Source organism: Squalius cephalus, assembly GCF_949319135.1.
Source record: "Squalius cephalus genome assembly, chromosome: 12".
NCBI classification, from domain to species: domain Eukaryota; kingdom Metazoa; phylum Chordata; class Actinopteri; order Cypriniformes; family Leuciscidae; genus Squalius; species Squalius cephalus.
In genome coordinates, this window is record NC_137133.1 from 19,230,392 (window position 1) to 19,245,376 (window position 14,985).

The 14,985-nt window shown below is 36.3% G+C and overlaps 1 protein-coding gene across 4 annotated transcripts; it reads right to left on the minus strand.

Annotated features, from left to right (window-relative positions):
- Window positions 1-1,304: 1,304 nt before the first annotated feature.
- On the minus strand, window positions 1,305-13,179 carry ak7a (adenylate kinase 7a). 4 transcript variants are annotated; one of them, XM_079889478.1, is made up of 18 exons: window positions 13,065-13,179; window positions 12,841-12,993; window positions 9,953-10,061; window positions 9,651-9,745; window positions 8,642-8,752; window positions 8,451-8,534; window positions 8,270-8,358; window positions 8,071-8,161; window positions 7,432-7,509; window positions 7,193-7,342; window positions 6,897-7,025; window positions 5,545-5,650; window positions 5,304-5,432; window positions 5,153-5,218; window positions 2,655-2,852; window positions 2,319-2,512; window positions 1,475-1,633; window positions 1,305-1,384 (listed from the first exon to the last, which is right to left on the minus strand). In XM_079889478.1, exons 1-18 carry the CDS (start codon window positions 13,137-13,139, stop codon window positions 1,349-1,351), a joined length of 2,052 nt encoding a protein of 683 aa, XP_079745604.1. In that variant the 5' UTR covers window positions 13,140-13,179; the 3' UTR covers window positions 1,305-1,348. The 4 variants fall into 4 exon arrangements, with proteins under 4 accessions (XP_079745604.1, XP_079745606.1, XP_079745607.1 ...); XM_079889480.1 differs by having other exon boundaries at window positions 1,308-1,384; window positions 5,596-5,650; XM_079889481.1 differs by having other exon boundaries at window positions 1,311-1,384; window positions 1,510-1,633.
- Window positions 13,180-14,985: the final 1,806 nt, after the last annotated feature.

Here is a 14,985-nt window from a genome sequence, read left to right on the forward strand (position 1 = left end):
CCCATACTGTTTATTATTATTTTTTAATACAGTGTTCATGAGTTTTGGGTAGTAATTAACTGAAATTAGTGAGACTTCATACATTTTCCATTATCTTAGCTGTTTTCAGTGAACAGTAAGCTATGTTTACAGTACTTTTACAGTATTTTTTGTTTTTCACTTTAAGTTTGGTTCTTTTGTCTGTTCTTTTAATAACTTTTTAAGTTTAAGTTACCATAAAATCAAAATGGACATTTAAAATTTTTTTAAGGAATATTTCAGAATTTATTATTAATGATTTGTCCGTGTACAATGTACATCATATTTTCTTTTTAATTAATGTCTTAATCTTTAATCAAAATAACTTCCCCTCCCTCTTGCATAATCATGTCTTCTCATCTCTGATGATGCGTTTACTGGCACGAGGGCGGGGCAACCTGTCACTCACATGAGATCGACCAATAGCAAACCACAACCATCCAATCAATTCCCCATGGACAAAATCTTGCCCCACATTTTTTCTTGTTCGAAAAGTCGTTTGCCCCTTGGGAAGGTGGTGAAATTTTAAATCTTTAACTAGCACCTGTTTGTAGAGATTAAAGGTGTGGTAGAATGCCCTTTTCACAAGATGTAAAATTAGTCTCTGATGTCCCCAGAGTGTGTGTGTGAAGTTTTAGCTCAAAATACCCCACAGATATTTTTATATAGCATGTTAAAATTGTCACTTTTTGAGGGTGAGCAAAAACGCACCGTTTTTGTCTGTCCCTTTAAATGCAAATGAGCTGCTGCTCCCGGCACAGGGGGCGGAGCTTCAAGAGCTCGTGTCATTTTACCTCACACAGACATGCACTGAAAATTTCTAAAACTTTTAGCCTTTTATGTTCAAACCGGAGTCAGACAATGATGGAGAGACTCAAGAAGAAGTGACAAAATGTAGAAGCAACAGGACATTTCTGAATGGTTAGATGATGAATTTATGTAGCTTATGTGTAGTTATCTTCTAGTCATTGATTAGCATATTCTGTCTTGATAATCTATAAATCCTGTTCAGGGGGCGGGGTTTATGTAAATTCTAGGGTTAATGATGTCACTAACCAGGGAGGAATGTCGTGTAGTCTCGACCAGCCGTTTGTTGTAGTCCTTAAAAAGCGATTTCTTTAAAAGCAAATATCTCCCTTTGCTTTGAACTTTGAGCGTTGTAACTTTGCAGATGTTGTTTATGCTCAAACAGCAACATTACACACTAACTAAAGTTAGAAAAGTGAAATCATAATCAACCACCCCTTTAAATTAAAAAAAAAAAAATAAGACACAGCACACACTTTTAATGACACTTTGTATTTTACATTTATTGTTATACCAGAATGAGCTAATCATCTGAGTTGTTCCTGAAGAGGTATTCAGCCTGAAATGGAGTAAAGAGAATATGAATTAAGTTGAAATAATTTGTTGTTAAATAAAACACAGGATATGAATACCATTATACAAGTGTTACCAAAAAGTCCACAGGGTCATCAGGCTTGACCTTACAGCAGTCCACCAGTCCTTGTGTGACAGTGGGCATGACGTATTTCATCAAGTAGTGTCTCATGGGGACAGATCGTGTCTCTAATAGCTCCTGCTCCTGCTTCTTCACCTCGACCATGTTCCTGTTCTGCAAATACACATCCACAAGCTGAACAATGTAGTCGTTCCAAAGGGAAAGAGAAAGCTTTTGCTGCCCATTCATACACTACTGATCAAATGTTTGTGGGCAGTAAATGTCATGTCTCTCATATGGACTTTTATGTTTAGTTTTATTTAATAAATACACTAGAAAACTAGAAACAGGACTGCAAAACTAGAAACAGGAAATTTTAAGAATAAAAGTTCCGCCACAGAATAAAAAGTTTAAATCTTGCAATTGTGAGTTTATATCTTGTAATTCTGACATCTTTTCTCAGAATTGTGAGATATAAACTCGCGTGTTATAAAGTCCAATTCTAAGGAAAAGACTGACTTTTTTCCTCAGAATTGCGACTTTATATCTCACAATTTTGACTTTATAACACGCAATTGCGACTTTATATCATGCAATTCTGACTTTATATCTCCCAGATGTGTGTTATAAAGTCAGAATTGCGAGTTTATTTTTCGCAATTGCGAGTTTATATCTCACAATTCTGACTTTATAACACGACTTTAAATCATGCAATTCTGAGATTAAAAGCCATCATGTGACACTAAAGACTGATGTTGAAAATTGTAATAACATTTTGCAATATCAATGTTTTCACTGTATTCTTATTAATTAAATAGTCATGGTGAGCATAAGAGAATTCTTTTAAAAACAAATTTACCCATTCGTCCAAAAGAGCAGCCATTTTATCATTCTCCACGAGTTCCTTCTCAACGTCCTCCTTTTTCAGCTGCTGGTGCCATTCATCATCTTTCCTCTTCCTCTTTTCCTGCATTTCCTCTGGGCTCAGGCCATAGTTCATGGGCCGCCCCACCGTCTTAATTATCTTCTCCACTGTGGCCACGCTCTCAACGTCTGAGAATGACATCATGAAAACACTATTCTTAATAACAATACCACCCTGCTTATCCATCAGCTCATTTATTAATTTAATGGTGAGTGGCGTGCCATTATCTTATGTGAGCGCAAAAATAAGTGTGAAAGTTTGGGTTTTAACCAATGTGTTCGGGGTGGATTTCCAGTTCATCGAAATAGTCAAGCACGGACTCGTCTTCTGGCGAAGTCTCCCTGAATTTTGCAAGACTCTCTGTAAACTCTTCTTGAGTGTAGTGCATTTCCTCTGCCACATTCTGCGGGAGACTCCGAACGCGCTCCTTAAGAAATTCATCAGTGGCTTCCAGTGAGAAGACGAACCCTGAAGGAAAAAGCCAATGGTTGTTAACATAAAACACTGCATTTGCCAGCCCAGTTTTACTTCCGTAATGTGTCACACACGACCGTTCAAAAGTTTAGGGTCAGTAAGATATTATGTTTTTGAAAGAAGTCTCTTAAAGGGCACCTATTATGCAAAATTCACTTTTACATGGTGTTTGAACATAAATGTGTGTTGGCAGTGTGTGAGCAAAACCACCCTAGAATGATAAAAATCCACCCAGTAGTTTTTTTACTATCTCAATAAATCATAAGCACTGTCTCAGAACACCCTGTTCTAGATTTTCCTCATTGTGACGTAGAAATGAGCTAAGCCCCACCGACGTGATTTGATTGACATCTGGTTTTGGCATAGACCCCGCCCTCGGTGATCTGCATCCTCCATCAACGACAGCCGGTAATGTCTCCTAAGAAGTGTGTTGTGGGATGTAAGAATGGACATACTAGTCTTCACTGACATCAGAGCCACTGAAAACGCATTTTCATGGATTTTATTTATGAAGAAAAGGCACCACTTAAACTTCCTAAATACGAGATTCATTTTCTGACTGACTGTTTAGTGAACGAGGGTCAAAGTTAATCCTAGAGTGTGGATCGTTGCCTACAGTTCGCGATCCAACGTCACCTCCAGAAAAAGTAAGTGTATTTTATGATTTTTGAGCAAATAGTCATTTCAATCGATGTCAGCAAGTTCAACAACAAATGCGTCTAAAGCTATTTATTGTCGTCGTCATAGGATGTCTCAACAAACAACGTCAGACAGTTTTATGTCACGTAGGCATTTTTTGCAGCATTTACAAATGTAAATAAATTAAGGTCTGCTCTATCTCCATAGACAGTAGGCTATATAAACGTCTATCTCCCTCCCCTTAAGAAATAAATAAAAAATGCGTTTGTACTTCACAGTAGTGTGTGTGTGTGTAGTTTAAAAAAATTGCGCGAACGTTATCACAGTTCGTGTGTGTGTGTGTGTGTGTGTGTGTGTGTGTGTGTGTGTGTGTGTTGCACATCCATAATGGCAAAAGGGACGCGATTAAAACTTTGTAAGTACAGAAATGTATCAAATAACCATTCCGATACGTTTAGTCCATTCTCATTCGTGTTTATTCTGTGCCGGAGTCTCTTCATCATCTAGGTCCAGCAGCAGGGCGGGGATATGCAGCTCATTTACATTTAAAGTGGTACACACAAAACAGCTCTTTTTAAAACAGGCCCCAAAAATGACATTTTCAAATGGTTATAATAAATTAACTGTGGCGTATTTTGTGCTGAAACTTCACAAATGCATTCTGGGGACACCCAAGACCAATATTACATCTTCTAAAAAGGGGCATAATAGGTGCCCTTTAAGCTCACCAAATCTGAATTTATTTGATTAATAATAAGACTAAATTCAATCTGTTCATCATATAAAGTAATCGAGTCTCTTCAGAAAATTTGGACTAAATTGCTCAATTCATATGGTTTAGTTTTACGATCTCTTTATGAAGTTTTTGAATCGTCAAAGTGGTATTTGCTTAGCTGTCTATTGGTGGGACAGAAATCTCTTAGATTTCATCAAAAAGATCTTCATTTGTGTTCCAAAGATGAACGAAAGTCTTACGGGTTTGGAACGACATGAGTGTGAGTAATTAATGACAGAATTTTCATTTTTGGGCAAACTATCGCTTTAATAAAACAGTACAAACAGTAATATTTTTAAATATTATTACAGTTTAATACAGCTGATTTTAATATTATTTTAAAATGTAATTTATTCCTGTGATGCAAAGCTGATTTTTTTTTTGTGTGTCACATGATCCTTCAGAAATCATTCTAATATGTTGATTTGCTGCTCAAGTAACATTTGTTATTATTATTTATGTTCAAAACATTATTCATATTTGCTGCTTAATATTTTTGTATTTTTTTTCAGGATTCTTTGTACAACAGAAAGTGCAGTTTTCCTAACAATGTAAAAGTTTTATGTCACTTTTGATCAACTTAGTTCATCATTGTGGAATAAAAGTTTTAATTTGCTGAACACTTACTGAACTCAAACTTTTGAACAGTGTATTTCCGGGTGAAACGGTATTCAATAGGACAAAAATGGCATGTGGAAGCTGAAGAGTCTCTCAATGTTAATAATTATTTCCCGATGTATCATTGCCACAACTCTTTTATTATATGAACATTAACAAACATTATATTATTGTGATATTACTAAGAGGTTTGAAGGCTGCATCATGCAATTAAACATTTTTACCATCAAAAGTGGTGAAATATGTATGTTCTGAAACTAACCTGGAATCAACACTTTGCTATACTGAGGTGTTGTAGATCTTGCATCTTCTTCTTCCATGTTTGCATCTGGAACATTTTAGAAGTTAAAGGTGAAGACATTATGTTACCATTTTTTTTTTTTTTTTTTTTGTTTAAATGGAAGATAGCTGACCATGGAAAAGCTCTTTAGCCTGTGTATAGGTCTTTGGGTATCCATCCAGAACGAATCCTTGATTTCTGCAAGGCATTGAGTTTAGCTTCTCCCTTATGATATGCATCGCATGCTGCTCATCCAACTGGCCTGTGAGAAAACATCATCAAGTAACACTTACTATATCAGATCTGTTACAATCTTACAATCATATTTCTAGATACATAAATCGGATCATGTCGAAGCTTCATTCACTGCATACCATCATTCTGAAGCATGCTGTTCTTTATAGTGTTAAGCTGCTCTTCAGCACCAGTGAGCGTTTCCTCATTCTCCTGTGTCTTCTCACTGCTCTCAAGCAGTTCCTCCTGAAGAACACACACTGAACATTCAAAAGACAGCTTCATATACAGTGGGGCCAAAAAGTTTGAGACTGTTAGTGAAAATACTTCTACTTAATACTTTTTAAAACATATTACTCAGTATACATTATATTATTATCTCTGCTTGTTTGGATTCCTCTGTTTGCCCTGTGCTTTTGACCATTTGCCTGTTTGGATTACGTGTTTGGATAACCCTTTAATACACTTCTATGTTAGGATCCTCAATGTTGTGTCTCGGAGCAGTTCATAACAATTTCTTACTATCAGAAATCAGTCATTATCAAATGAAAACAGTTGTGCTGCCTAATATGTTAGTGGGAACTATGATATATATATATATATATATATATTTTTTTTTTTTTTTTTTTTTTTTTTTTTTCAGGGTTCTTTGAATATAAATCATTTGTAACACAGTAAATGTCTACTGTTACTTTTGATCAATTTTATTATTACTTGCTGAATAAAATTATTAATTTTAAAAAATCTTACTGACACCAATTTTTTTAAACCATAGAAGCTGTTATGTTGTGACAACTGTAGAATAAATGTACACACCCATATTTATTTGACTATATGTATTAGTTTTAAATATACATGTATGTAGATGTTGGATATTTGTCTGTAACTTATCGTTTTCCTCCATAGTGTTTTGTTATAATCAGTGTTAGGGTAACGCATTACAAGTAATGTGAGTTATTTAATCAGATTACTTTTTTCAAGTCACAAGTAAAGTACTATACAGGCGAGAATTAGCATTTCCTTCAGCCTAAGGTGTATTCATTTCACTTTTGGTGTAAAAGAGCCAATACATTTGCCAAAATTAGAAGTATTGGGAGTTTTTGTTATTATAAACCAAACAAGCAGGTGCAGCCAATTTGAGCAAAAGTAATGCAAAAGTAATGTAACACATTCATTTCCATAAAAAGTAACTAAGTAATGCAATTAGTTACTTTTTTGGGAGCAACGCAATATTGTAACGCATTATTTTTAAAAGTAACTTTCCCCAACACTGTTTATAATTAACATATTGTACATATATATATGTCTATTTAATTTTCTTTTCTTTATATATATATATATATATTCTATTTTATTTACTTATTTATTTATTTTAATTTTATTTATTTATTTTAGATCTATGGTTTGTATGCAACACAACAATTGTTCTTAATTTACTGTAGACATTGTTAAAATATCAATAAAAAAAAGAAGCTGTTATGTCCTCACTCACCAGTTGTTTGACTTTCTCATTGATGGCTTCATTGACATTAATATGATGAAGTTTGTAATATCTGCACAACTTTACAGCCACTGAGCTTTTGCCAACAGCAGGGGGCCCAAGAAGACAGATTTTTATTGGCTGAAGGAAAAGAAAAGCAAAATAGGAGCATGTAAACATATTTTCTTAAGCTATATTGTTAAGAAATGTCTTCAAATTATTAAAAAGCGACAAAAAAAAAAATATTTTTTTTTTTCTGATTCTTATTCTTACACATGCCTCTATCAGCAAGTGTTATCAAAGCTTACCAACAGTTGCCTTGACTGTTTGTATTCCTCCACCACACGAAATATGTTATCAACTATTCCAGAGTCATAATCCCAGCAGAGGTTTAATCTGTCCTTTAAGAAAACAGACTCAGTCTGAAGGTTGACACTGAGGTAAAGCAGGTCGGTTTCCTGTTAAAATACACAACAATTATATATATTACCTTCACATATTATTTTATGACATGGCAAAAAATGTGTGTTCAGCAAAAACAGCCTACTGTAATTGCCTTTGTGCCACAGGCATCCTCCTTTGGGACTTTTTCTATTTGTCCAGAACCCAGGGCAGAGGCAATGGCCTAAGGAAATAGACAGCTGCGTGTTTACTAATGATTTTTAGTGGTGTTTTCTCATAGAACGTTGAAGGGATGACATCAGAACCTGGAAGACTAAACACAGCTGATTCCTTCGAGATTTTCCTATGGGATTTTATAATGGGGGTTTTCGATTCATGTGAAAAATAAAGCCTGTGGTAAACATAACTTGACGATACTTTGGCGTTTTGTTCTACAACGTACACTGCACACACTCACACCTCAACCTGTCTTGTCTAGTTACTTATTAAAAACATACGTTTTCAAAACTGCTTTAAAAATTCACGTTTTCGCTATGGGTGTGTGTAATTTACATTGTAGAACAAAACATCAAAGTATAGTCAAGTTATGTTTTCCACAGGCTTTATTTTACATGTGAACCGAAAACCCCCATAATAAAATCCCATAGGAAAATCTCAAAGGAACCAGTGGCGAATTAGTCTTCCGGGTTCTGACGTCATACCTGCAGCACTTTATTGCAAAACTAAAGTGTGAGCATTATATTGATCAGTACATCATATAGCAAAATGTGCAATGATTTAATACTTTCACAATATCTTCAAAAGTGTTCTTGGAATCATCCACAGCGAGGAAGTAGTGTGTTTTTGGTTTGTGATCGATGATGTTTTGAACCACTCTGAAATGACAAATGATGACAAAAATATCAGATGAGAATAAAATTAAAAAGTTAAACAAAACACAAATCAACATCCCGGAAAAATTACATAACTGCAGTTTCTCAAACCTTGCAAGGTCGTGGATGTGAATGGCAGGAATGACGTTTGTCCCAGGTCCAAAAACAGGAATGCTGCTAAGCTCTCCGAGCCAAGCTGTCTGGGAGAAAGTGAACAAGTTAGGCAACAAAATGTGATTATGAATTCATATTGAAACATAATGTTGCTCTTATACTTTTGTAATTTCAGTACTTTAAAGAAGAAGTGAAACATGCTCTCGCCCATTCCATACTGCAGCCCTGATGTTACAACATAAGTAGACAGCTTTGACTTTTTCTGAAAGAAAAATACAGGAAGTTTGTTTCATATGTTATGGTATTAAGATTGTTTCATATCATAAATGATTTGAAATGTATTAGGCTGGATTCTGGATGGATCATTACAGTCTTCCCCAGTTTAAGCACATGTTTCTCTGTGCTTGTGTGTTCTTTAAAGTTTGGATGAGGTCTTCTTCTTTTGTAGTCGTCTTCAGTCAAGGGAATGTCAGGGTCATCCTTAAGATAAAATCAGAAAACGTAGCAAAATGAAAGATGTCGGGTCTGTTTATGGTCACTGGTACAGCACATTCTAACTGATAATATAAGCATAATGAAAAAGAAAGTGAAAAGTGTAATTTGTAAAAAAAAAAAAAAAAATAATATTTATTTCTAACTTTTTTAACAATTGTCACAAAAAAAAGAAGGTAAAAACAAGGATTTTCGATGTGGAGTCAAATTTCTGGAAGGTTTCTGCCACAGAATAAATAAAAAAAAGATAATTGTGACTGGAATTCTGGCTTTTTCCCGCAATTGTGTTTACATTGCACAATTTTTACTTTTTTTCTCAGAATTGCAAGTTTATATCTCGCAATTCTGTCTTTATAATTCACAATTGTGAGTTTATGTCTCATAATTTTGAGAAAAAAAGTTGTCTGAAATGCGAGATATAAACTGACAATTTTGACTTTTTTTTCTCGCAATTGCAAGTTTTTAATCTGCAAATTGTGAGATATAAACTTGCAATTGTCAGCTCACAATATGGACTTTGTGAGTTATGTCACAAATTCGGGAAATATAAGTCAGAACTGCGAGATATAAACTCACAATTCTGACTTTGTAATTCGCAATTGCAAGTTTATATCTCACAACTCTGACTTCATCAGAAAAGTCAGAATTGCAATGTATATCATGCAATTCTGACTTCATAACTCGCAATTGTGAGTTTGTCTCATAATTCTGAGAAAAAATTCTGCGATTCAGACTTTGTAACTCGCAACTGCGATTAAAAAAAGGTCATAACTGTGTGATAAAAAGTTACAATTACGGTCTTTATTTTTTATTCCATGGTGGAAAAAAGTTTCAATACAAATTTGGACCTCACTGTATGATATAAATATTTAAAAGCAACACTCACAGGATCAGCTGGTTTGGTCATTGCCCATGTCATGATTGTTGACAGCAGGATAAATATTTTTGAAGACCCAAAATGTTCAATTTCAGAGTGCAGGGCTACAGGAAACACAGATTTATTATACAGTTTTATAGATTGATATGAATAAAGAAATAAACAGAAAATAATTTAAATGGCGTTAAGGCTGTATCCTAAAACCTAGTGAGCTGCATATTGAGGCAGAATTTTGGTCATCTGAACGTGGTCATCACCATGTTTTGAGATGCAGCCTAGATAAATAGTCAGGAAATCTGAGGAATTGTTACCTGAAATGGCCCATGTTGCCTCATCTATGAGATCAGTGTGTTCAGTGATATTATATACAATAACATCACACTGCATCAGATACTGCAGGAGCTCCTCTCGACTCACAGACTGAAATATGATGAAACAAGATGCTCAAAATTGCTCTAGGTTCCCAGCTGTTTTAAGACGCAACTGAGACTTGTTACAAGGGTCAAGGACAAAAGGGTCATAAAAAGTCATTATCTGATATTTTATGAAATGTATTGACCCTCACACACAGGGGCCATCTATTATTTAATTTCTTGTTTTGTTTTCTTTGGGTTCGTCTCAATCAGTTCCCTAGCTCGTGAATCAGTATATCGTGTACATGAATTCGGGCACTATAAGAGTAACGTGCTCTGGGCCTGTGCTCATCGATGTTGTCATATGAACTCTTATTTTGAAATTTTCTGTGCCCACTGTCCCTATGTTCTCTTCATGTGTTTAGTTCCTGTTTGCCTTGTATGTCTTCGTAGTTTCCCTTATTAGTTTTCATAGTTACTTATCATCTACAATTGTTCATCATTAGCCCTTGTGTTCCCTGTGAATTTGTACCCATTTCAGTTGTCTTTTTTCAGTCGTTGTTCTTGCATGTTCCTCTTTGTAAGCTGTTGCGTTCCTGGTTTCCCATCTCTCGTTCCCCTGTTTGGATTATACCCATGCTATCTGACTCTGGAATTAGACTCTGGAATTTTATATCGATCTTGCACTGCCACTGAGTGGCTCTGCATTTACTGTGCCACGCCAGAGTCCCCAGCCGTCATGGAGGCCAAACCCAAAGCAGCAAAGGCTGTTCCAAGGTGTTTAAGACTGGCGTCCAGTGAGGTGGGACCCATCACTGATGTCGGTGCGAGGAGCCGGCATCCCGGTGGTCCCAGCGCATCCAAGTTCGGAGGTACCAGCACATCATAGTCTGGTGGTCCCAACGCTTCCAAGTATGGTGGTCCCAGAGGTCCTACCAGAAACGGCTGCGCTTTCTGTAATGCGCTTCCTGTAATGCGCTTCCAGTCGCAGTCTTATGTGTTTGGGTCGCACACATCTACAGCTTCTCCCGAGGTGGCAGCAACTGCTCCTGAACCTTCTGCCTGTTCTGATATGGCCAAGGAGGCCGTCCTTGAACTATCTGCCTGCCCTGACACAACCATGGAGGCCATCCCCAAACTCCTTGTCTTCTTTGACAAGACTACGGAGGTCGTCCCTGTACTACTTTTCTTCTCTGACACGACCACAGACGCCATCCTTAAACTCCCTGTCTGCCCTGACAAGACCACAGAGGTCGTCCCTAAACTCTGTCTGTTCAGACACAGTCACAGAGAACGTCTTATCCATCTGCCTTTCCGTCTGCTCCACCGTGGAGATCTTCAGTCTCGTCAGCTCCACCTTGGTGGCCACCTACTCTGCCAGCTCCGCCCTGTTCACTCTGCCTGCTACACCATGGTCCCCTGCTCTGCCGGCTCAACCCAGGCCACCTGCTCTGCCAGCTCCACCTTGGTCACTAGCTTCACTTCTGCCACACAGACCCGGCCCGACATCCTGCCCCTTGATCAGCCTCAGCTCCACCCCCCTCCAGGACTTATTGTTATGTTTTTGGAGCATCTGGAAGCTGCTCCTTTGAGAGGGGGCTCTGTAACATGTGCCCTGGGTCTGTGTTCATCGATGTTTTCATACTCTTATTTTGAAGTAATTTTCTGTGCCCATTGTCCCTAAGTTCTTTTCCCGTGTTTAGTTCCGGTTTGCTTTGTTGCCTTGATTGTCTCCGTAGTTTTCCACAGGAACTTATCTACACCTGTTAATCATTAGCCCTTGTGTTCCCTGTGTATTTATAACCCTGTGTTTCAATTATCTTTTGTCGGTTGTTTTTCTTGCATGTCTCTCTTTGTAAGTTTTTGTGTTCTTGGTTTCTTCTGTCTAGATAATGTCTCTGATTCCCCTGTTTGGATTATGTTCCTGTCTTTGTTTTGGATTATCTTGATTTGTGTTCTTTGAATTGTTTCTGCACCAGGATTCTCACCTCTCCTCATCCCTGCTTAAAACATAACAATAAGGTCCCTTGCTCACTACACATTGGGACACTCCATTTCTGGCGACATGAAAACATCTGTGTTGTACAGCCAGCATCACTACTGAAATTTATGAATAACAGCAGAACTGATGCTTTTTGCCTTTTTTCGTTATGCTATTTAAAGTAGCCTATATTAAGGTAAATAATTTGATTGTTACATTTCCCTTCAACATTTCAACTGTAAAAGATTTTTCACTACCTGTCTATCAATGTTTGTGTAATATAAAAAAAAAATTCAATACATCTGTCTTTGTTGTGTCATGATGTGTATTGAACTGGCTTGTGCAATATATTTGTGCTTCAGAATTTACTTATCTTGGACTTTTTAGGGAGCAAAGTTTCAGTGCAGTGGAATTTGTGATTGAGACAGGCCTTAAAATGGCAGATTCCCTGATCAGTGCCCTGACTACTGAACTAGAAAGCTGATTGAGACACACCTTTTTCTGCATGTTGTTTGCAGCACATGACTTTAATTTGGTGGACAGAAATTTAAATACTTTACTTTTATTTTATATTTTTAACAAAACTGCTTCACTGTTTATTTCATATTTTCTAAGAAATAATAAAAACTAAAGAATTTAATTATTTTAAGAATTCCATTATATTAATGATTTTTTTTCCCATAAGCACCATTGTATACAATATATCATGATATATCACCTACAAATGTTTTTATTTTTTGATTCCAAAAATTAATTAAGAATTTTTAGCTGTTCATAGAAGTGTATTGTGTGCGTGAATCTCACTTTTTTTAAAATGCCATCTACAATACCACAAAAGAAATGACAGATGATAAACTTAACTAACCCAATATTCCTCCAGTGCAAAACGTTGTTTTTTTGCACCTTTATTCGCAACTGTTCCGACTATCTGAAATCGTGCGCCTTCTGAAGCCTGATCTTGTTTGTCTTCCTCCTCTTCATTAGCGAGAGACTCTCCGACGACACACGACGACAAGAACTAAACAAAGCAACATTAAGCCACAGCGCTTATTATATTAATGTAATTTATGTACCTAATGACTCTTTTACCTGCGCGATATATTTGGATGAGTATGAGTCGATGTTGTTGAAAAAGACTCGTTTGGAGCAGCTGTGGTTGGCCATGTTTGTCGTTTGGTTGCTATGGAGACTTGGAAAGATCACACCGTGGACAAAACTTTTTGGATGGCACGAAATTGTCCTAAACATTTTTAATTATTGTTGTTGAGATATTTGTACACCTCACTATAAATGAATTAGGCTACATGACAAAATGTTTAAAAGTTTTTTGCATTTCAACAGTGGAACATGTTTATATTGTGGTAATGTGATTGAGCTTGGGGGGGAGAGACAATATTGACAACTGTGTCTAAAATGTAGCTGTAATTGCAATGACGGGACAATTAATTGTTAATTACAAGAAGAATTAATTACGAGATTTAAATACGAAACAACCTGTGCACAAACGAGTGCTCAATTTTTTATTTATTTTTTATTTTATTTTGTATAAAAGCCAAGCATTCATGAAGAAAATAAACTTATAAAATGTGCAATAATATTTAAGTGACTTGAAATCTAACCGTCTTTTAGTAGAGTTTGTGTGTTTGGTAGTACTTTCAGAGAAGTCAGAAATATCTCAAATGTTTTTCTTTAATTTATTATAACTTAGGATTACTATTATAAAAACGCTGATAAATCAATCTTTTGACTGTATGTTAGTCATTATTTAGTTTCATTTTGTTTGTTTGCAAGTTATTGCATGTACATATCAATGTTTTGCTGTTTCTGAATAAACGTGGTAAAAATTTAATTAAACATTTTCATTAAAATAGTCAAATACAATTCATAGCCAGAAACCAGTTTGCTTTGTAAGGGACTGCATTAGGAAAGTAAATTTAGAGATTCAGAAACGTATGCCCGGTTTCACAGAAAAAACAAGGCCTAGTCCCAGACTAAAATGCATGTTTGGGCAGTTTTAACTGAAACTAACTTGCACTGGCATATCTTAAAATATGCCATTGTGCTTTTATTTGCACAATGTTATTTTGTTATTTATCTTGCCGTACTACAGAGCCCCTAAAGGGACATGGTGGTGGGGGAAAAAAATTAGATGGAGGAAAAATAAGGCAATGTATTTGCGTTCTCTATGCGTCATGCCAGTAGACAAAACCAAATTAACCAATGTTTTTTTAATCAAATTTAAAACATGGTTAAATAAGTGCAAACATGTTGTCTAATGCCGAAACCATTTAAAGTAAGTGTATACATGTAGTGTAATGACATGCTGTTATTTCACACAGAGGTCAAGTCAAGTCATGTGCTTGTGACATGAAACAATGCTCACAAGTTTATTCAGAATCTTCATCATTTAAGCATGATCTCATTATTCTTAGGTTAAAGTCAGGTAAAACGACCTACTTTTTGTAAATTGTCTAGAACAGAGGTGCCAGTCCTGATCCTGGAGATTTGGGCACCTGTGCTGCGTCCCAACTCAGAGGCTGCATCGCGCCTGTGATGGCAGGATTTTTTTTGATAAATTGCGCATTACACTTTTAAATGTAAGTATTGGGTTTCAGTTTACTCAAATATCTAATGATACAAATGAAAAAAAAAAAACAGTTTATGAACTCTGTTTTGTTTTTAGACAGTTTAATATAACTTACAAAGCCTACAAACGTAAATGGCGCTCGTCAACAGCAGCTGTCGCAGTTGCTAGGCAACGAGAACAGTCCTCCATAGGCTAGACCGTACCACTCAACAATGCTCAGTCCGACCTTCACGGCCTTCGAAGGATGCAGCCTCTCAATTGGGACACAGCTCTAGAACATCATAATCTCTACGGCTGTGTCTGAAATCACCCCACACACAGCCATTTGCAGTAGTGTCCGAAACAATTGTAGACGATATCAAGTGCACTCATTCAATCTCATAATGCACTGCAATAACGAGTGTACAACCGATGTACGCTCAA

Excerpts from the sequence above, each read along its gene's own strand:
- ak7a (XM_079889478.1), bottom strand. The coding sequence starts at position 13,139 with ATGGCCAACCACAGCTGCTCCAAACGAGTCTTTTTCAACAACATCGAC. Across the intron at positions 8,753-9,650 it reads TGACCAAACCAGCTGATCCT|GATGACCCTGACATTCCCTT; the intron begins GTGAGTGTTGCT and ends TTTTATCTTAAG. Across the intron at positions 2,853-5,152 it reads TAGCAAAGTGTTGATTCCAG|GGTTCGTCTTCTCACTGGAA; the intron begins GTTAGTTTCAGA and ends TTTTTCCTTCAG.